The 23,642-nt window shown below is 42.9% G+C and overlaps 1 protein-coding gene across 2 annotated transcripts in view; it reads left to right on the top strand.

The window, feature by feature from the left end:
- The window catches only part of ENTPD7 (ectonucleoside triphosphate diphosphohydrolase 7), a 1,330,884-nt gene that overhangs the window by 1,123,982 nt on the left and 183,260 nt on the right, over positions 1-23,642 (top strand). For both annotated transcript variants that reach the window (XM_044056723.1, XM_044056722.1), the window contains one exon: positions 11,468-11,629. In XM_044056723.1, coding sequence (XP_043912658.1) covers positions 11,468-11,629 — 162 coding nt within the window. The remainder of the gene's footprint in view (positions 1-11,467; positions 11,630-23,642) is intronic.

Raw genomic sequence — 23,642 nt, 5'->3', positions numbered from 1 at the left:
AGAAAAGTAGATGCCGAACAAGAGTGGACCCAGGACTGAGCCCTGTGGGACACCACTTGTGACAGGCTTTGAGTCTGACATGGCTCCAGCACCTCTGACCCTGTGGGTTCTGTCACTTAGCCAGTTTGCAACCCATCTTGTGATGTATGGGTTTACATTCAAGCTGATGAGTTTTTCGATGATACCTGAGTGGGGTATTGTGTCGAAGGCCTTTGCCAGGTCGAGGTAGGCTGTATGGACTGCCTTTCCCTCATCAATGGCCTTGGTGACTGTCTCGAAAAAGTCAACCAAGTTTAAGAGGCAGGATCTGCCTTTGACAAAGCCAAACTGGGTTGGATCCAAAGTCTGCAAGTTCCCTATGTCTTTATTTATGAGTTCCATTATGATCCTCTCCATGGCTTTGCAGATAAGGCTTGTCAAGCTAATGGGGCGGTAATTTCCAGGGTCTGTGGAGGCACCGCCCTTATGAAGTGGGACCACAGTCGCCGTGCGCCACTCCTTGGGTACGTATCCTGAGGTGAGGCTAAGATTAAACAGCTGTCCTAACTGTGGGTTTAATTCCTCGTTGAGTTCATGAAGCACACAGCCGGGGACACCATCCGGTCCCATGGATGTTGTGTTTTTTGCCTTAGTGAGGGCAGTTCTCACCTGGGCGTTGGAGATGTTTTGGGGGTACAATCCTCTGGAATAGATATCTCTCCTTTTGGGGGAGGGGAGAAGTTTGCACTGAACCTGTCAGCCAGTATGTTAGCAATGTGTGTAGGTTCAGTAATTTTCACATCATTTTGAACTAATTCTGAGCATATCTGGGAGTTTCCTCCTAGGTTTCTAACATAGCTAAAGAAGGCCTTATGATTGTCTTTAGAGTCCTTGGCGATTTTTCTCTCAAAATTTGCCTTGGATGATTTTATGAGAGCTCTTAGTTTTTACTTATAATGATCAAAGGTGTCTTACCTTTCAAGGATTTTGCTCTATCTTGTAGTAGCTTCCTCCTTTTGTTGTAGAGCTTGTTTATGGCTGGGGTCCACCAGACTGGACGCTTGCCTTTGGTACAGAGAGTCTTCGTTTTGTTTGGGATTGCCTGATCCATGCAGTCCTGTAGGTGCTGGTAGAAGGCATTTGTAAGTGATTCAGCGGTTTGAGTAATGTTTACCACTGGCTCAGGGGCCTTAAAGGAGACCACACTAGTTTTTAGAAGTGTAAAATCGGTTTTTGAGAAGTTTTTCACTGTGGTCTTTTTTGTTTCAGGGGGGGGCGGGATGAGGACCTCCAGCGAGATTAGTTTATGATCTGATCTCACCAGTGAGGGGTATACTTCGGTGTTGAACATTTTGATCCCATGTTCGTGATGATGAGATCAAGTATGTTTTCTCCTCTTGTGGGGATGGTGACTAGTTGTTCCATGGCATTTGAGTTTATGAACTCCAGGAATCTTTGGGTTAGAGTGTTCGGGCTTGAGTAGTGTTCCCAGTCTATATTAGGGTAGTTGAAGTCGCCTAGTATGATGGTGTTTGGAGATACATTTATCCCCTCCAATGTTTTCAGGAAGGCCATGTGAGGTTCCTGAGTTTGAGAGGGTGGCCTGTAACATGCTACAAATTGCAGAGCAGTCTTGCCTATGGTTAATTGCACCTGGATGGTCTCCGATGCATCGTGTGTTGCCACCAACCTTGAGGTGTGGGTGTCCTTTATGAATATGGACACCCCTCCTTTCTTGGTGTTGTCCGGATTTTGGGGCGGAACGCATGATATGAGGTGAAACCTGTTAGTGCTGGGGTGCTCTCAGGAGCCTTGAACCAGGTTTCTGTCACAGCACAGACATCGATGTTCTCCATATTGAGAAGGGCCTCGAGTCGTGCATCTTGAGAGTGAGACTTCTGGCATTGAGCAGCATTACCCTTAGTTTTTTCCTTTTGGTGTTCTAGGGTGGTAGGTTTAGAATTTGAGCCTTGCCTAAAAAAGGCACTATGGGGGTGGCAAGAGCCTTTGCCAATATCCGGAAGCCCAGGGGTGACAGGTGCAAGCCGTCCCTTGTGAAGCAGCGTGGCTTGTCCAGCATGTCATCCCAGGCAGACGGACATTGGATCCCCTTTGAATGACACCAGAATTTAAGCCAATTATTAAAGCTGATCATCTTATCATTGTATTGTGGCATCATTCTAGGTGAAGGTAGGATACTGCTCAAGGTCAGGGTCATACCTGCTTGGGCTACATAATCAGAGAGCTCCTCGATGTCCCTTTTCATGTAGTCCAAGGAGGTACATCTCAGGTCGTTGACACCAGCGTGGACAATGACTGAGTCGTACTTGTACCTGCTGTTGAGAGACCTGAGTGCTTGCGTTATGTGGCGGATTCTAGCGCCCGACAGGCAGCTTACTGTGACCTTCTCCTTACTCAGTCTGGTGAGCGGGACGTCAGTGTGTCTGACTATGGAATCACCAATGACAAGTGTGTCTGGCATTTTGTTTGGCCTTAAGGGCTGTGACTGTTTGACACTCTGACTGTGTGGTCTATATGTTGCATGTGTTGGGTCGTGAGGTGGTAGTTGTTTGGGTGTCTGCTTTGGTGGCCTCTGCTGTTTTGGTAAATTTTTGATCAGAGCCTCCGAGTATGTCTTTGTGTGAGTACAAGTACCATAAATGCAAAGCTATGATTCTTGAAATTTAGAACAGGTTGGGATAAGTCAGTATCCTTCGTCATATTTCATATGTCACTTAGATGCTGAAGGATACCCTCCTTCTGCATCCTGTTGGTTTTGCCAACATAAAAGGCTGAACAGCAAGCACACGTTGCAATATAAGTCACATTTCTAGTGCAACAAGTGGCAAAACCCTTAAAAGAATATGATTGGCTGTTATGGATGCTTAAAGACATTAGATCTGTTGATGTAAGTACAGACTTTGCATCTTCTACAAGGGAATGTGTCCCAGTCTGAGTACTACATAAAAACGTCTGATCATATGTTAAGGGTCTGTAACAAAGTAAGTTCTTCAAGTTACGTTTCCTTTTGAAGCAAAAATGGGGCATCTCCCCAGCAACCTCTTTAATACTATTATCAACGGTTAGTAGTTTCCAGTTGTTATGAATGATATCACAAATGCCTCTGGTATCACTGTTGTAAACCAGAGGTAACTTAACTGGTGACTTCATAGTCGGAGAGGTCGATATGTTTTCTGTTTTCAGTCAAATTATCTCCCTCTTCCAGTTTGATGTGTCTTCACTTGATCTGAAAATCTCAAAATCTCCTTGCTCTTATAGTTCTGGTTTCAAAAATCAACCACCATTTTTCCATCTCATTATAGAAATCATCTTCTTTATTACAAAGTCTGGAAGTTCTTAAAAATTGGTTCTTCATTATATTCGAAAAAATATGAGGGGGATGCATACTCCCTCTATCCAGTAACTCATTCCTCCAACAAGATTTATGGTATAAAGATGTACTAATCCTTTTCTCATTGTCAGCCGTTAACATGATATCCTTATGGAATGAGATACTAGTGGTCTCATGAATGGGCATTGGATATCGAGAGACCATACCATTGGTGCTTTTTTACTGTATAAACTCTTGATGGCAGAATGAATGTGGGATCTGAGGAAGGAAATATTCCGAAAGCGCTTATCCTTATTTACTTTTATAGCTTGCGTACTTTTACTGTATTTTTAACATTATATCTCAATATTTTATTATTAAAGGTTTATATGAGCTCTGCCTTAGTGGTTCTGCTGTCGATATTTTTTCTAACCATGTGAAGTAGGGAAAGAAAGAAAAATAATTTACCTTGTAAAATGTAGTGTTCAGCACCTGTTCATAAGTATTCAAGCACTTATTTAAATGAATTAAGAATTCATAACCATGAATTACATTGACTTTCATCTGTCCTTCAGTTTTTTAATGTTTTTGTCTTTTATTAACCAGTCATCTCTTTAAAGAAGTTGATAGATTCCAGTCCATTTCTTTTGTTCTTTCTCTGTGATTTTATTTTTCTGTATAGATTCCATTGCATCTTCCAATGTATTAAAAATATTCTTTCCTTCTGGAAGGTGAATCCTTATTTTTGCTGGAAACAAGATTTGTGTTGTAATATTGTTTTTCTTTAAGCTTTTAACAATTGGCAGACATGTTTTTCTCTTGGACTTCAAAAATGTAGAATAGTCATTGTCAAATCTTACAGTATGTCTTTCATTTTAACTAGATACATAGTCCATGCAGCTTTTAAGACTAAATCCTTATCTTGACTTGAGAAAAATCTTATGATCACTAACCTTGGTGAAGGTTTTTTTTTTTTTAAGATAAGTTAGAAAGTGATCTGTGTGCTCTTTTTGATGCCAAATGAAAAAGCTTCAGGCAGGTTCACAGTTTTGGGCAGCCAGATATTAAGGAACTGAATCATATTGGCTCCCTTTTCTTTGTCAGGAATCCCATAAATCCTGATATTATTCCTTGTAGATCTGTTCTTCAAGTCTTGTATTTTATCGTAGAATAAGTTGTGTTTCAGAAGAAATTCAGTGTTACGCTTTTTCAAGTAATCTTCCATCACAGTCAGACATTGCCTATTCTATACTTAAAATTTGTGAAGATTGTTTAATAGATTCAATCTACACTTCAGTTTGTTTTTTACATTCCTGTTTAAAATTGGCTATGTTGCTTTTTAATGTATCTATTTTTACAGATAATTCACTGATGTTACTTAGTGTAGCCTGACTGTCTTTTTTTTCGTAGTACTGTTCTGTACACTGAGCTTAGAGTGACTCATTCTGAGACAATTAGTTCTTTCCATTTTTTTTGACAGGAAATAGCAATTAAAAGAGTTTTAAACTTATTTTTGTAGTAAATCTGCAGATGTTCAACTATAAATCCATCAAGTTTTGAGACATTCTATTTGAGTTTTTTTAGTAAAAATCCTATCAGAGAGGTTAAAATGCAGCAGAACTAAAAAAAACAGTGCTGTTAACTTTTAGTTATGTACGTACCATAACTTTAGATGTTTGGGATCCATCTCGCCTACATTCTGTACTGATGGGTTCGGAGCCGATCCTCGGCTCCGACTCGGCACGCTATGCTATAGAGCGAAGTCTCTCATTGGCTGAGCTGTACTATATCCCAGGATGCACCACCGCTACTTCCCCAGATCTTGTTTGTCCGTACTCATGCATACACACATAACTGTTTATATAACATTGCCAGATGTTTCAAGATGAAACAATAGAACTCGGACCGTCCGATCTCTTCTGATCTCCAAGGCAGGGGGAAGGAGGGTGGGTTATTAGGAATGTAGGCGAGATGGATCCCAAACATCTAAAGTTATGGTAAATACATAACTAAAAGATGTTATGTGATCCTATCTCGCCTACATTCTGTACTGATGGGACAGCGTCCCTAGCACCTGATTCCTGGGTGGCTCACTGGAAAACACTCCTGAGAACTGTGGAACCAAATGAAGCTCGCCCCCGAGATGCCACATCCAATTTGTAGTGGGAGATGAAGGTGTGCGGGGAAGAACACGTAGCCGCAGCACAAATGTCACTAATGGCAAGCTTAGAATGGAATGCTATTGAAGTAGCCATAGCTCTTGTAGAGTGAGCTTTGACAGAGGCTGTAAGCTCTTTATTAGAAGAAGAATAAGCCTGACTAATAAAGTCCCTGATCCATTTGGCAATAGTGACCTTTGTGACTGCTTTGCCCAATTTATTATCCGAAAAGGACACAAACAGTTGATCTGTTTTCCGTGTTTGTTGGGTCCTGTCTAAATAAAAACGCAATTGCCTGTGAACATCCAATGTGTGGAAGATGTATTCCGCTTTGTTTGAGTACTTTGGGAAGAAAACTGGAAGTTCTAATGACTGTTGCAGGCAAAAACTGGAACAAACTTTAGGGACAAAAGATGGGTTAGGCCTGAGGGATACTCTATCTTTGTGAAAAACCAGATACGGTGGTTTGACAGATAGAGCTTGAAGCTCTGAAACCCTTCTGGCAGAAGTAATCGCAACCAGAAAGGCAGTTTTCCAAGAAAGAAATTTCAAATCACAGGTTGCTGCCGGTTCGAAGGGGGAGGAGGTTAAGGCACGTAATACCACATTGAGATCCCACGGAGGAGCAGGATGAGAAATCGGAGGTCGTAAAAGCGCAGCACCTTTCATGAAGGTTTTACACAATCTGTTGCTCATTGAAGGTGGGTTTATAGATTCATGAAAATTGGAGATAGCTGCCAGTTGGACCTTGATGGTAGAGACTGAAGAAACTTGATTGAATAGGGAAGTTAGAAATTTCAGGACTTCTGTCACCGGAGCAGTGATGGGATCTAGACCCCGGAGTTGAGCCCAAATAGCAAATCGTTTCCATTTGCTAGTATACAATTTCTTGGTGGCAGACTTGTGGGCCGAGGATAAGATATGTATGACTTCTGGGTCTAAAGTATGATTCCTGACTATAGTCGGAAGAGGAGGAGCCAAGCTGTTAACTTCAAAGTGTGAAGGGACTGATGGAGTTGTCCCAACTGATGAATTAATAGGTCTGGGATCTGATCCAGGAACCATGGGCCGTCCAGTGCATATTTCCGAATATATGGGAACCATACCTGACGAGGCCAGTAAGGGGCAACTAAAATCATTTTGCTCCCCAAGTGAGATGCCTTTTGGATCACTCTGGGAAGGAGGGGAACTGGAGGGAAGGCGTATAGCAAGCCGGTGGGCCAAGGATGGGCTAATGCGTCCATAGGACTCTCCCCCGGAGCTGGAGTGAGAGAAAAGAACTTTCTGCACTTCGCGTTCAGCGGGGTCGCGAAAAGGTCGCAACAAGGAGTTCCCCATCTGCTGAAGATCTGAGTTGTCACTGCATCGTTCAGAGACCACTCATGAGGAGAGAGAATAGTTCTGCTTAGTCTGTCGGCTATCACGTTGGATTTCCCAGGGATATGAGTCGCTAACAGAGAATGTCTGGTCGCCACTGCCCATTCCCAAACTCTCATGGCCTCTCTGCAAAGGGGGTAGGATCTGGTCCCTCCCTGTTTGTTCAGATACCAAACTACTGACATGTTCTCGGAGTGAATGGCAATTACGCCCTGGGGGAGGTAATCGTGGAGGGCTTGTAGAGACAGAAACACTGCCCTCATTTCTAGAATGTTGATGTGAAGGAGACTTTCGTCGGGATGCCAATTGCCTTGGACTGACCTGCCCAGGTAATGACCCCCCCACCCCGTCTGGGAGGCGTCCGTCGTCAATGTGGCCATAGGAGGAGGTGGAACAAAGGGTCGTCCCTGATCCAAATTGGAGGGCACCAGCCACCAGCAAAGGTCCCGTTTGCAGGTTTCCGTGATCCGTATGAGGTGACTGAGGGGGAGATCATGAAAGGACCACTGTGTCGATAGGAGCCACTGGAGAATTCTCATATGCAATCTTGCTAAAGGGACTAGGAGAACAGTGGCCGACATAGAGCCTAATAGCTGCAGGACCATCCTGGCTGGAGCTTTGGATCTGAGAAGCAAGGCTCGGACTTGAGCCTGTATAGTCTGTATCCTTTCTGTAGGAAGATAGACCCGCATTTGGTTTGAGTCTATCTCTACTCCGATGAACCTTATGCGCTGAGATGGCAGCAACACAGACTTTGGCCAATTGAAGGTGATTCCAAGGGAAGTGCCTAGTGATATGGTGGCTTGTAGGTTCTGCAATAGTAGACGCCTGGAGTTGGCAGTTAGGAGCCAGTCGTCCAGATACGGAAACACCTGGAATCCTAGACTCTTCAGGTGAGCAGTCACGACCGCCAAATATTTGGTGAACACACTGGGGGCTGTGGTAAGAACAAAGGGCAGTGCGCAGAACTGAAAATGACTGTCTCCCAGGCTGAAGCGCAAATGTCTCCTGGATGCCTGATCTATCAAAATGTGATAATAGGCGTCCTTGAGATCTATGGAGCACATCCAAACACCTTTCTCCAGCAGTGGGAGAATGGATTGTAAGGTGACCATTCGGAACTTGGACTTTTTGATTGATCGATTTAGGATACTGAGATCCAAAATGGGCCTCAAGTCCCCGGTCTTTTTTGGCACCAAAAAGAATCTTGAGTAAGTCCCTAATCCGATCTGGTCTGCGGGGACCGGTTGGATGACTCCTTTTTGAAGCAGCTTTGAGATTTCTAAGGCTGCGATTTCCCGTTGACTGGGTGGCGGGTCCGGGATTTTCTTGGACGGCGGTGGAGGGTGTGAAAAGGGGATGGCATAACCTCCGGCTATGATTCGAAGCACCCATCGGTCCTGAGTGATACCTTCCCAGGCTTTTAGGTGCCTTGAAAAAACGACCCTGACTGGCTCCGGAGCTGCACAGTCGGGCACTCCTTCAGTGATTGTGGAAGGCTGAAGAGCAACGAAAGGACTCGCGGTCTCCAGTGTTGCGGGGGCCTCTGCCGCCTCTGGGATGGCGTCTTCCAGAAAAATTTCCCCTCCTCTGCCTCTAGAAGGGGGATCGTCCTGCTGCAAGGGATAAGACTTCTGGGATTTACGGAACCACATTTTCCCTCCTCTTTTAGCCTTGGGGTAAGGCCTAAAGGGAGTGGAAAATCGTGCCCCTACGGCAGTCAAAGTCTTACCTTCTTGCTCACAGCGGGTCAATGTGTCCTTTACCTTGGGTCCAAACAAAGAGGACCCATCAAAGGGAGCGTCGGCAAAGGAAGACTTAAAGGCTTCCGCAAAATGACACAGGCAGAGCCAGGCTTGCCTCCGTAGAGCAACACCCGTACCCGCCGCTCTACTCGCCCCCTCGGCCGCATATGAAATGAGCCTCATGGACGAGTTTGATATCAATGACAGCGTAGCCAACTGAGAGCCAACCATCTGGGCCAGCTGCTTAGGTAGGTTACCCAAGAGGGTATGAAAGCTCCTTGATCAGATCCCTCTGAAATCTGGTGAAGTGCGTCAAATAGTTCAGGGACCTTAAGGTAAAGGCCGCTTGAACTGAGGGTTTGCTTCCCGTACCGGTCCATGCTCCTAGACTCCTTATTAGGAGGATGGACGGACGTCGAAGCCTCTGCTACATCTTGTTGGGTAGCAGATGCCACCACCAGGGCATCTACAGCCACACCTTTGGTCAGAAACTCCTTCTCTGGGGGTGCTGATAAGAATTTATTTGGGCGAGCAGGCACCGGTTCCACAGAGTCTGGATGCTCCCACGCCCTTCGACAGATCAAATCTAGGAGCTCGTCGAAGGGCGGAGACACCCAGGAGGCAGAGGGCTGAGCCCCGAAGGCCTTGAGGAACACGACTCATCAGCGGAAGGGGGTTTGGATTGCCAGCCGCCTCATTGTTTGAGGGCTTCCAAGATGTCTGCAAAGGAGACATCATCTGAGGACGACTTAGGGGACCCCTCCGCATCATCAAGATTGGTGTCCGACGTGAGAGACTCATCGGGGGAGTCGACGTGCTTCCTCTTGCACAGTCTTTTCCTTGGGGGTTCCTCCGAAGAAGCTTCAGAGGGACCTCCAGGAGGGGGGGAAACCCCACTGGGGGTGACCTCAGACCCTGGGGCTCCGCTGTCTAGCGACAGGGGGACTACTAAAGACCCAGTCTCCGTGTGTAGGGAAGGTGCCGGTGAGACCGTGGAGGTAGCCAAAGAGGATTTGGCCAAAGCACTCCTCATGGCCCTGAAGGCTGGACCGCCAGAGTCCTGGGAAGGTCCAACCCTCGGGGCCACAACAGTAGACAGTACCTCCACAGCCGACGCACCGAGAGGAAGGCTAGGAACCGAAAACATCGGTCCCGAAGCGTCCCCACCGGGGCCGACCGAGGAGGTTCGTGTACCGAACTCCGACTCGAGAGCCGGGGTTGGAGTAAGGGTCGGAGCCGACCCAAAAACCTCCATCGGCTCCACCAGCACCGGCTCCAACAGTGCCGAGGCTGTTGGAGGAGGAACCTGAACTACAGGGTGGGCCATCGGCTCCGAAGCCGAATGGGCTGGAGCCAAAACTAATTTCTGGAATACAGGAGACTGAAATAGTCTTAGGAGCACCCTGTCGATGTCCGAATCCGACATCTTGGAAGATCGGGAGGAGACCAATCGGGTCCGAGCTGACTTCTCCATCGGCTCCGAAGGACTGGGGGACCGGCTCCGAATGGACTCGACCAATATTGGTTCCGAGGCGAAGGGGAAATGTCTGAGCCGGTAACCCTCATCGGCTCCAAAATCAGTGGAGCCGATGAAGGTGACCCGCCTCTCGAAGCCCCAGCCATCGGCTCCGAAACCAGAGGAGTCGAGGCTGGAGGCATCGAGGCAGACCGTTCCGCCCTCGGCTCCAAAGTCCGTGGAGCTGAAGGAGAAGCCTGCCTAGATTTCTTAGTGGTCGGTTCCGACGGGCTGGTCGGAGCCGACGATTTCTTTTTCTTAGCTGGAGAGGAAGATAAGGCCTCTTCGAAGGAGGGTTTGATAAGCCCTTTTAAGATCAATTTATTCTTCCTCTCTTGGAGGACCTGAGAGGAAAAGGCGTGACACACGCTGCAGGACTCCTGAAGGTGTTTGGCGCCTAATCAGTAAATGCATAAGGAGTGATCATCTGTGATGGACATTTTATAGTTGCATCTCGTGCACTTTTTAAACCCAGAGGGTCTATGCTCCTTGGACATAATTGTATATACTTTGCCAAATTATTTGTTTGAGAAAAAACAGTATATATATATAAACACACAATAATGAAGAACTTTTTTTTTTTAAACAAGAGCGCAAGCCCAACAACTAAAACGTATAACAAACACCAAAAGAGGGCCAAGAACCCTCTAACTTAAACAGGTACTTGACCTCTGAAACGACAAGAAGACTCAATAAGAATGAGGGGAAGGCCCCTCTAACTTAAACGGAAACCTTTCCCTGTCTAACACAAAATTTTACCACAAATTTCTCACAAAAAACACACGTATACACAACAATAGCTGTTAAAACAGCTTTTGGATAAAGATTTAGGAAATTTCTGACAGAAACTTTCAGAAAAAAACAGCACTTAGCCCAGCCAAGTTCGAGACCACGTCCTAGCTTGTAAGCGGCAAACGAGATCTGGGGAAGTAGCGGTGGTGCATCCTGGGATATAGTACAGCTCAGCCAATGAGAGACTTCGCTCTATAGCATAGCGTGCCGAGTCGGAGCCGAGGATCGGCTCTGAACCCATCAGTACAGAATGTAGGCGAGATAGGATCACATAACATCTGCTCACTATCTTGGCCATGCCCCCTAAGCACTGTAATTTCTTGATTTTTTAGAAGTGTTCTTGCTAGTGGCTGGGAGGCAAACTAGGAGGGTTCTAGTGTGCTGGTGTGTAGTGCATGCACTGACACAGACTGTGCCCCAAACACAGTCTTGTGAGGAAAACATATGCTGGCTGTGATTGACAGAAAGGCTAGAGACATTAAGTAGGCTTTCCTCATAAATCAACTGATACAATAAGAATGCATCTATTATTTCTGAAGACTGATTTTTTTGTGTGCTTTTCCTGCAGATATCAGTGCTTTAAATCTGCGTGGATTTATGAAGTACTCCATTCAGGATTTGGTTTCCCTACTGATTATTCAAACCTGAGAACAGCACAGCTGGTGTATGATCGTGAAGTACAGTGGACTTTGGGAGCCATTCTCTACAAGACTCGTTTTCTTCCACTCAGGTATTGTCTCGTACACATAACATGTTTTCTGCACTTTAGGAAGAGAGGATTGATGGGGTGGTGTACATTTAATGGTTTTCCCCAATCTTTTGTACATTAATACAGTATCTACTTTTTCCTTACTTAATAACAGAGTGGTCACAGTACTGTTAGACTTATCCTATTTTGTACAGCCCAGGGCTTCAATTTTTTTCATTTGGGCAGGCATTTTTGCACAAACTATTCAGAAGGCAAGAAATAGTGGGTCATGTCCCAATCACTTGGTGCTGCCTTCCAGAAGCAGACTATAGGAATATTTATTTCATCGACTCTCTGGGGATCACACTTGTCCTTATGCAGTGAGAACAACTCATTCAGGATCCAATGAAAAGTAACTTTTCATATCTTGATTATAATATTGTGAAGAAAAACCGTAGGAAAGGAATACGCATCTGCCAGGGAATACAGTAACCATTTTCAGTGGGAAAGGGTTTCCAAGGAGAATATCAAATTGCAAACTACCTAAAAATTAAAAAAAAAAAAAGTATTGTGAATATGCAAAAAGGAGGGCTTATGGGAAACCAGGACGTAGAAGTGGAGGTATTGCCATAGGAAAAACAAATCTTAAGACATTTATTAAGACCCCGTCTGGTATATAGTTTTGGAGACTTTATATGGTAACAGCAGAGGTGTTTTGTGAGCAACAAAAGTAGTGCATTGAGTGTACCAAAAGCCTTATATTTAAGGGACTAAAAGTGCAGTATGTAATTTGTTGAAGAAATGTAAAATTGCTTGATAGAAATTTAGATTTCTTAAAGGATGATAGTGGCTGACTGAAAAGGATGGCAGGTACAGCTCTCCCAGTATGAAAACTGAGAAAGTATTAAAAACTGTAAAAATTCTTCATCTGGGGGAAATTCAGTTATTGGCTAGCAGATACACTGTTTGAAAGGCAACAAAGAAAAAAAAATCTGTGAAAAAATAAAAAAATAAAAGTCAACTTGGATGAAAAGAATCTCAAGGCTGATTAGTAAGAAGCAGACCTATGTGCAGCAGTAATGCAGGAGATGGCTTCCAGTAAACCATAAGGAAAAAATAGACCAGATGCACTCAGAAGTAGGACTTTGGAAAACTAAATAACCATGAAAAATATTTGGAAAAAATAGAAACATTAAATAATCTGAATAACTGCTAAATTTGAAGAAGTCAGAAACAGAAATGAAGGAAAGACTGACAAAGATCTGAGTAATCAAATGAAATCTTTCAGAAAATGGTAGATGCAGAAGGCAGAACAGGCAAAGAAAACCTGAGGTTTTCTGCAGTACAAAGAAGTTGGAGAGAGTGGATTATTAACTTTATGAAGGCACAAATAAGTAATTGCTTTTCCGTGCCACAGGAAAATTTGTTATTCCAAAGGAGCAATGCATTTATACTCCTAATTTAGCCTCCAGAAAGCATCTTGTACCTACATTGGGTAAAATGCAGTCATACCAGCAGAAGAAGATGATTCTGATAAACTATAGTTCTAATGCCAGTCTGCTAATTTATCCCTAGTCACCTGTGTCCCATTCAGTGCTCCACCCTTTTGTGCCACAAATCTAGGCCTATCACAGGTTAGTTTTAATTATACCCGTGGCAATAATGGCCACATTGAAATTAATATCATATGGTGTAGAGTTTGAAGAATGAGAAGAGTCTGTGTGATCTAAGATGAAATACTAAGGGAAGAAATGCAAATTTTGTAAAGCATTTGTGGGTACTGATGTAGGTGTCGGTTGCTAAATTCTTACCTGAATTGATCCCAACCCAGGGACTAAAGTCAGTCCTAGTGACTAATCTGACAAAGTTAGAATTCTCTTCCAACATTTTTTAAGTAATCATTAGGATGCTGTAAAGTAGTTGGATAACTTGCCTACTTTAGATTGAGAGGATGGGGAAGGGAGCTTAGATATACAGGAAAATTCAAGCTGTGGCTGTTTGACTTCCAAAATGACTTTTTGAGAGACCAGAACTAGTTCCAGTGTCAGTACTGATGGAGATGCTTTTGCATTTAGGAGGCAGTGGCATCATCTGAGGCTGATTTTGTGTTCCTGTCTTTACAAACTGGTAAAGGCCTGAGAAATAGATTCTGAAGGTATATCCGTACTAGAATTTAGGGAGACCAAGACTTTCTTTTAATAGCATCAGTCTTTTCTGACTCAGTTTCTTGAATTGATCCCGTCCTTCAGATGAGACATTGACTCGTTCAGACCTATAGTTTCTTTTTAGTATACTTCAGGTTAATAAATAGTTAAAATATGACTTTGAACATACATGACTAAACTATAAAATTTTAATAAATGGTAAGTGCTTTCAAGCTAAAAAAGTTCTTCTTCAGACCAATACAAAACAAGAAAAATCTAAAACCCTTAAATATTAAAGACAACAAATCACAAAAAAAGCAGTTAACCTTTATTAAGAGCTGACATTTGTGCATCTGATAAAATGTGCAATGAAACATTAAACACCAAAGAACTAGGCCTTTCTCTGCTGTCTGGTCGTAAAACTTGTTTCCACATTAATGAACTTTTCCTTTGCTTTCTCCCCTGGCTCTGAGACCTTCCTCTCCTGGGTGTCTTTAACTGTTAAAGTCTATGGTACTTCAGTTACTCACCAGAAATATAAGGGGTGGTAATGTGAAAAATCACACTGAGAAGGCTGAGACTAAATGAATTGTTGAACTGCGAGCAGATAAAGACTATGGCTTGAATGCCATGGTTCCTTTAAGACCTTTATTGAAAGCCAGAAGATTAATATATTGATTAATTGCTTTTCTGTGATGTGGTAGTAATTATGAAATTAATGGTAGTGACTTGTAGACTATTGCACGGCATCAGGTGAAATTTCAGACATTGTTGAAGAAAAATATCATTGTTTGTAATGCAGGTTGCACATCTTGAGAGATATTCAGTGCTATTTATGTTGCTAATAATACAGTTAAACATATTTTCATATTTCTGAAAATATCTCGGTAAGCATACATTCAGAGAGGATTTTCTTGCTATGTGACAGCTTTATTTCTGGTTAACTACAGTGTTCTAAAATTATATGTCTAGGTATTACAGTTTCCAAGATACTCCAATTTGTTCGTGAAAGTTTAACAAAAATATAATTCTTGGGTTTGTGTGCATTATAAAATGTTATAGTACTTATGGAGATGTTATGAATGCACTATTATGACTGTAAATAATATTTCATACTGATATTACCATTTGTACATTTTAATAGCTGTTACTGTTTACAAAATGTTTACATTGGTCTTTCTTGTGCTTAAGTTAATTTTTCAGAAAATATTCTGGAATGCAAGGCTGTGTGTAGGCTGCTAGAGGTGTGATATTCCACATCACATAGGTGTTAATGAGTTAAACCAAGGTCCAGTTTGCCTAAGCTAGTGGTAGCTCAGGTGGATGTAAAAGATCCCATCTCACTTATCGAAAAGAGTAGGGGTCCTTTATTTAAAGCATTATTTATCTTGTTTACAATATTATTTACAAAACTACATATTCATAATGTATACAATTAAATTTTCCACTTTTTCCTGTATTATACCATCATATTAGTTACCTTTATCATTTGAACTTCTGTCATCATTGTCCGTATTAGATCCCCCATTCCTTTTTCTACAACCACCATCTGATTTTTCTTAAAATTACTGCTAATCTCCATTTACCATTAAACATATTTTCATTTATCCTTCCATTTCAGATGGTCCACACAACATAAAATAATATTTTATCTACTTTAGTAACATATTCCTTAGTTTTATGCCTATAATATCTGTACATAATCATATCCATATTTATATCATTCACCTGATGTTCATCGTGTTTCACTGTTGCAGTCATTACACTTGGGTTCTCCTGCTGGCAGGCGACCCGCAGTCGGCCCGAGTTCCAAAGTCTTGGTCCGGCGTCTGTTGCTGTCGCCTCTTCCCTGACGTTAGTGCACCAGGGGTATAAAACTTGCAACCAATGCCATTTTCTCCAGTCTTTCTTGCCGCGTGGTGCCCGAAGCAAAAGCAGTTCGCAAGTGCCGCTCGGCTGACTCCTGAGATTTTCAAAATTGAGTTTCAGAACCGAAGTCTTCAATAATGCTAAATACCCCGTTGGGGAAACTTTTTCTTGCTCCAGACCGATGTCAGTAAAAGTTAATAATTGTATTTCTTGTGGGAAGCAAATACCTCATAAGGACTTTCACTCCTACTGTATTCCTTGCCTAGGCCCTGACCACGATGTTACTAGTTGTCCGTTTTGTGCAAGATTCAATAAACACACTATTAAACGTCGGTTTGATTTTGCTTTACATTACTTTGGCCGAAGGTTTAATTACATAATGCCGTTGGAACAACCGATGACCAGAATTTATAAAAAACGCAAAGACAAAGAAAAGGACAGGCATCTGAGGTCCAAAACCGACGAAGCCTCTTCTAGGCCAGTCGCCGGTTCGCCAGTTATCAGTGAAGCGCTTTCGCAGACCCTGACACCCGCTACCTCAGAGCCACAGGCCGTAACCGACAGCCACATGGAGACACCGAGGCCTGTGGAAACTCAAGGTATTGGGCCTACGGAAACTATACCCTCAGATGGGTCCAGAGCCGCTGAGCAGGCATCGGCTTCTGAGGGTGTTTTCAAACCTTCACAGCTTACAATTAAGCCCACTACAGCAGCAAAGGCAAAGTCAAAAACACCATTAAATACAAGGAAACAAGTACAGCATTCAAGAAACAGATGCTTAAAATGGCTGAAGACCTAATTACTTTAATCAGGGGTTCACATCCCCCTCCTGACAAAAGGCCTAGGCAAGACACTGATTATGATTCCTCTGACCAGGTTTCCATTTCTTCTGATTCCTCTTCTGATCAGGGATATTCTCTCCCTCCCTATGAGGACTCTGATACAGAAGAGTCCATGCCTTCAGCCTCTCCGCCTGAGGATTATTCTTTTGGGGAAACCCTGCACACCATGAGGGAGCATTTCCATTGGGAGAGCCAGGATTATTCAGAATCCAAGAAAAGGCTCAGAGACTTCCTTTTATTGTCTCAGCAAAGGCCCCTGGCTATCCCCCCCTGTGCTTGATATTGTTGATGATGTTTTTTCTGAATCCAGTCTGTCTCCTGATTCTTTATCCCCTGCACCAGTCAAGCCAGACAGGTACTACAGGGTCCCTGACTCTCATAAGTTTCTTTAGAAAAACCCAGCTGCAGACCCAGAAACAATTTCTCAGGGTCCTAAAGGGGTTAAGGCTTTCACTGCTAAAAATCCTGTCCCCTCGGACAGGGATTCCAGAGCTCTGGACAGATGGGGGAAAAAAGTTTACACTTCTGCTACTTTAGCTGTAAGAGCTTTAAACTGTCAGTTTCACATGCTTACATACCAACAGTACCTCATGTCACTGTTAAAACAGAAAATGGTTTCAAATACAGAGAGTCCTGACAGTAAAGAAATGCAGGATTTATTGCATGCAGTTGAACAAGTGGGAAAGCATACTCTGCAATGTGGTTTTGATTCATTAGAAGCTTCTTGTAGAGCTGCAGTTACAGGCTCTGTTATTCGAAGGCATGCTTGGTTGAAAGAACAAAGTTTACCTGACCATGTTAATGTAAAATTATTGGATGCTCCATTACAGCACGATACTTTGTTTGGTGTTAAGGCAGAAGAGGTGTTAAAGAAAATGGAGGATAAAGCAAAGTCAATGCAGACAGTGAAAGATTTCTTACAGGTTCAACCACCTAGATTAAGTAGAAACTGGCTTTCAAAAAATTGGTCCTTTCCAGTGTCAGACAGGCCACAAAGAGGCAGATACAGATGCCCAAGAGGCAGCTCTCAGCCCCAAGGCTCCTAACCAATGGGGTGCTTCAGCCCCCAAAGGAGGAGAAGACAAATCACAACCTTGTAGGAAACAGTCCCAATGACTTTCCTCTGCAAATGCCAAGCACTTACCTTTTGGCAGCACCCCTAGGGGGGAAGCTAGCACTTTTCTCAAAATATTGCCACATGATCGCCCAGGACCAATGGGTGCTGAATATTGTTTCACAGGGTTACAGGTTCCACTTCCACACGCTTCCAAAACCAAAAGGTATGCCAGACCTGCCACAAAACCAATGGGCAGAGTCACAAATACAGATTGCTGCTCTTATGGACATGGGAACTATTCAAAAAGTTCCACAGCAAGAACAGGGACAAGTATTTTACTCAAGACTTTTCTTAGTACCCAGAAAGGACAAAGCCTGGAGACCAATACTGGACCTGTCAATCCTAAATACTTTCCTGGATGTTCCAAAATTCAAAATGTTAACACTACAACAACTTCTGCCCATGCTGGGCAAGAAGGCTTGACTAATTACTTTGGACCTCAAGGAGGCATACCTGCATGTCCCAATCAGACATTCTTGCAGAAGATATCTCAGATTCATAGCAGGCTCAATGCATTACCAATTCTCTGCACTGCCCTTTGGCTTATCTACTGCGCCCAGGGTCTTCACAAAATGCCTGGCACCAGTAATTGCATTTTGCAAACAAAAAGGAATTCAAATATATCCCTGCTTGGACGACTGCCTTATTCAAGCAGAGAGCAAGGACATTCTTCTAAAGCATCTGCCATTTGTCAAAAGATTGCTAATTTGCCTAGGGTACACAGTAAAAGAAAAGAAATCAAAACTAGTGCCCTCTTGAGATAATATTCCTGGGTGCCAGCTTAAATACAACGGCCCAGATGGCTTATCTCACGCCAGACAAGCAAAGGCAACTGACTCATTACTTTCAAATGATGGCAACAAAAACCCAGCTCCCTGCAAGAAAAATTCTGCAGGCCCTGGGCTACATGGCATCCTGCATTTTACTAATTCCATATGCAAAACTGCATATGAGGAAACTACAATGGTACCTAAAAAGTGTTTGGACTCAGCATGGTCACAGCCTGGAGACAATCATAACTTTAATTCCCTGCCTACAACAGGAGTTTCGATGGTGGTCCCAGGCCTGTCACCACAACAAGGGACAGCCTTTCACCTTACCCACAGCCAGGCAGACAGTAACAATGGATGCATCGGATTATGCCTGGGGGGCACACATGGCAGGAAAATGTATTCAGTGCACGTGGCCCAAGGAACAAATGCATCTTCACATCAATCAAAAAGAGATGCTAGCTGTACAGAATGCCCTGACAGCTTTCAAGGACCTACTACATCCAGGACAACTATTAATAAAGATGGACAATACCACAGTTATGTGGTACATAAACAAGCAAGGGGGCACACATTCCTACCCCCTAAGCAGACAAGCCATGACATTGTGGAACACAGCACTGACCTATCAAGTACATCTGCAGGCACAATTCCTGCCAGGAACAAAAAATACACTGGCAGATGAACTAAGCAGAAATCTCATGGATCCTCACGAATGGAAGCTAAATCCACAAGTGTTCATCATGATAACGAGGAAATGGGGATGCCCAGACATAGATCTTTTTGCCTCCCCTCACAATTACCAAATACAGAAATTTTGCACAACAACTTATCACTCTCAAGCATGGAAAGTGGATGCTCTATCATTCAGCTGGAAAGGCCTGACAGTGTATGCCTTCCCTCCGATGCCTCTTCTCACCAGGGTGCTACTAAAAGTCAGACAAGAAAGGCCAAAAATGATCCTGATTGCACCAGACTGGCCATGCCAGCACTGGTACCCAATCCTAAAGAGTTTGTCTCAAGGCCCAGCTTGGCTTCTACCTCAAATTCCTCATCTTCTGACACAACAAAACAATCAGATTCTGCACAGTCAACTCAGAACCTTACACCTGGCAGCATGGCAGATAATGTAGCCACTCAGACTGCACCTCTCTCTAAAGCTGTTATGGATGTCATTTTTAGAAGCCAGGAGGCCCAGCACTAGGAAAACTTATGCAGAAAAATGGAAGAGATTCTGTGCTTGGAACCAGGCACAAGGGCTCGAACCACTTGTCCCTAATATACCTCAGATTTTACAATCCCTAACTGAGATGCTGGACAAAGGCTTATCTTTCTCATCTATTAAAATCCATGCCTCTGCCATTTCAGCTCATTACAATACGGAACCTCCTCTTTTTTCACATCCTCTACTACGACAGTACCTCAGAAGGGCAAAAAACATGAGACCCCCAAGGAGAGCACCAGTACCTACTTGGGACCTCAATTTTGTTTTAGAAAAATTCACACTGCCTTCTTTTGAACCAGCCAACACAGCTGATCTAAAATTCTTGTCATGGAAAACTGCTCTGCTCCTAGCAATAACTTCAGCAAGAAGAGTCTCAGAGTTGCATGCATTAATGGCTGTGGAACCTTTCCTCATTTTTCATCAGGACAGGGTTTCTCTTACGACAAACCCAACATTCATGCCAGAAGTGGTCTCCAATGTGGCCTTAAACCAAACCATTCATTTACCTACTTTTTATCCAAATCCTCAGAATAAAGGGGAGAGACGTCTGCACACTTTGGATATACACAGACAGCTACGATTCTAGTTGGACAAAACAAAAGCTTTCAGAAAAACTGAGCAACATTTTGTAGCATATGCTGCAGGATCACAAGGAAAGCCAATCACAAAACAGACAATCTCGAAATGGATAGGACACTGCATCCGCTTCTGTTATGCACAACATGGCAAATCAGTGCCTAAGGGCATTAGGCCTCATTCTACCAGAGCAGCAGCCACTTCAGCAACTTTCCTCAGAGGAGTACCAACCAAAGACATTTTAGAAGCTGCAACCTGGAGCTCAGTGCACACTTTCACCAAGCACTACCACTTACCTCTCTACTCTAAATCCAGAGCAGGCTTTGCCACTGCAGTTCTGCAGGGCTTGTTAGCCTCTCCAAATCCAATTTAGACCCAGCCACCCAACCTCAGCTTTGGGATTCTACCTAAGTGTAATGACTGCAACAGTGAAACACGATGAACATAGTACAGTTGTGTACCTACCATAAATGTAGATGTTTGAGTGTATTCACTGTTGCAGTCCAGGTTACCCACCCACCATCCCCCTTTTTCCATTGCTGGGACTTTTCGGTACTTCTCATCTCTATACTACCTATGTAGTGTATTTGCTTGTAGATGAAGGAAATGTTTATGGTAATATATGCATGTTTTTTGGCATAATTTTATCTTTCCAGCCTTCCTACTTGGGGGCACCTGACATCTGGGGCAAGAAAAACTGAAGAAAATGGCGTCGGTTGCAACTTTTATACCCCTGGCGCACTGACGTCAGGGAAGAGGCGACAGCAACCGACGCCGGACCAAGACTTTGGAACTCGGGCCGACTGCGGGTCGCCTGCCAGCAGGATAACCCAAGTGTAATGACTGCAACAGTGAATACACTCGGAACATCTACATTTATGGTAGGTACACAACTGTACTTTTTATACCTTCAAAAACTTTTCTTCACATAGTTTTTTAACACAGTTAATTTTGTAACCCTTATACATTGTAAGAAAACATGTTATGTAGTTTTCTCTTTGCAACAGTATATAAAACTTTCACTTATTTTTATATGGCATATTTCCTGTAACTAGTAATTACTAATCTCCATAAAAATTCTTGGCATTCCTCTTGCTTATTACAAACATGCCTTTCATACTTTTATAGCTTTAACTTTTTCATTTGTTAAATCAGTCCAGGGATTAATGTAGTAATATTGTATCATGATATTTTTATACCACACTTTCCTGTCATTTTCAGTTTCACCAATTTTCATTTTCCATGAAAGTATTTTTTTTTCTTGATGATATCTCTTATTATTTATACTTCCTTTTCCTCTTTTGAATTTTTTAACATATCCCAATAAAGTCCTATTTATATTTCAATAGATTTATTGTTAAGCTTCTCGTTTTTATAATTTATCCAAAGCAAAACTCTATAAAAATTCAGTGAAGCAGTATACACAGTTGGGTTTATTAATCCTAAACCTCTTTCTTCCTCATCAGTGTATATGTCATCTCTTATCCTTTTCCATTGTTCCTCACTTACATTTTTCCCTCCAAATCTTATACCTAAGGCACACATTTCTTTCATCAAAAAAGATGGCTCTCCTGTCTTTACTATATCACCCAGTTCTTTACTCTTGTCTTTATTTAAATTCATGCCTGTTGTGTTTAAGCATTCATATATGTAACGTATTACTTCTTTCATCCAGACTTTGTTTTTCATAATTAGTCTAAAATCATCTACATAAGTCAACATAACAGAAATTTTTATCCTTTCATTAGTAATGTAAGTATCAATGCATTAACTGATGCAAATGTTATACTACTCAGAGGACATCCTTGACAATATGGCATCCTTTATGAATATTTCTTTGTTTAACCATCTGTTCACTAAAATTCTTTATTTTTGTCAAATGCTGAAAGTACAGTTGTATAAAACCTTACCATAACAGTAGATGTCCTTCTCTTCACTGTTGCAGTATTCCTAGTATAAAAAGCCTTCGGTTGTAATAGGGACGTCTTAGCCTACTAAACACCGAAAGTGTGATGAGACCTTGGGACACAGGTGGACAGTAGTCTCTCCTTTGATAATAGCATTGCCACAGTAATCAGGAAATCCTTCTGCATGGCACATCTCATCACAAAGGGGTTCACCTCTAGAAAAAAAGAGGTCATTGTTCCTCTCTACTCATCCCTCATCAGACCCATTATAGAGTACAAGACCCCGTTTGGCATGTACCTCGCAAGACATCTACAACAACTAGAAGGGCCACAGAAATATCTCACTAAGAAGATTACCAGCCTCAAACAGATGCCGTACGCAGACCGTCTCAAAAAACTCCAGCTCTACTCCATCGCTTATCGCCTACTCAGAGGCAACCACTGCCTAACATACAAAGCCATGTCAAACCCAGATCTGTTGTACATGCTACACTTAAAGAAACCCCAATCCCTCCGAGCCACATGCTCCAGGGACCTAAACCTTGCCATCACAATAAACAGAACATGTTGGAGGGATAGATTTCTGTCCCAGAGACTCCTGTAACAGACTTACCCATTCATGTCAAGCAAAGCTCCTCATTAGTCCTCTTTAAGAAAAATCTCGACAGTTGGATGGGAAATATTAAATTCACCCCGGGGATCACTTCTGTGGCTCTGCTAGACAGGGGTGCAGGAAAATAACTTTCTTGGGTGGCGAAAACCAGTGAACTTTTTTGGCTGGACTTGTATAGGCGCCGGAACCGATAGCCTAGTACCCACCTATGAACCTATGTCACATGTATGCTCACTGTACATGGCGTAAGGCATAAAGGTGATGTACAGACATACCATCCTCAGAACTGAAAAGCTTCAGGAGGAAGAACAGTCCAAGGAGAAATGAGGACCATTTGCCTCCAGAAGGAGAAAGAAATAGGGGGGGGGTGGCAAATACTGCAGCAGTGAAGAGAGGGTCATCTACTGTTAATGGTAAGATTTTACAGAACTGTACCATGTCATTCTATATCACTGTTGCAGTATTCCCTACAGCAGGAAGAGTACAAAAGCTCAGGAGGAAAGATGGGAGGAGGAAGGTCCAGCAGACCTTTCAATAAAGCCATGCAGGATAGCCTTGGCAAATCCAGCTCTAGCCCTAGAAACCACATCCAGCTTATAGTGCTTGGTAAAAGTATGCACAGAAGTGCAAGTAGCTGCCTCAAGGATAAAGTTTGTATCCAAGAAATAGTTTGCTTAGAAACAGCCAAACCCAAAGACCTAGGATGAAAGGAAACAAAAACGTGCTCATATTTACGAATGGGTTTAGTTTTATCCAAATAGTATCAGATTTGTCTATGCAAATTCCAGGAGTGAAGAACCCTCTCACTAGCAGACTGTGGAGGAGAGAAGAAAGTAGGCAAATGAATAGACTGATAAGAGATGATTCATTAACCACATTGGGCATAAAAGAAGGAGTGTATGAATAGACACCCTGTCCTTAAGAAAAAAAAACAAAACAAGAGGAACAGCCATAAGGGCCTGCAGCTCAGACACCCTTCTGGCTGAGGTAAG

This window comes from Protopterus annectens, chromosome 14.part0, assembly GCF_019279795.1.
Source record: "Protopterus annectens isolate FY-2018-M chromosome 14.part0, PAN1.0, whole genome shotgun sequence".
Classification (NCBI taxonomy): Eukaryota; Metazoa; Chordata; order Ceratodontiformes; family Protopteridae; genus Protopterus; species Protopterus annectens.
This window is presented reverse-complemented; position numbering and strand designations above follow the sequence as displayed.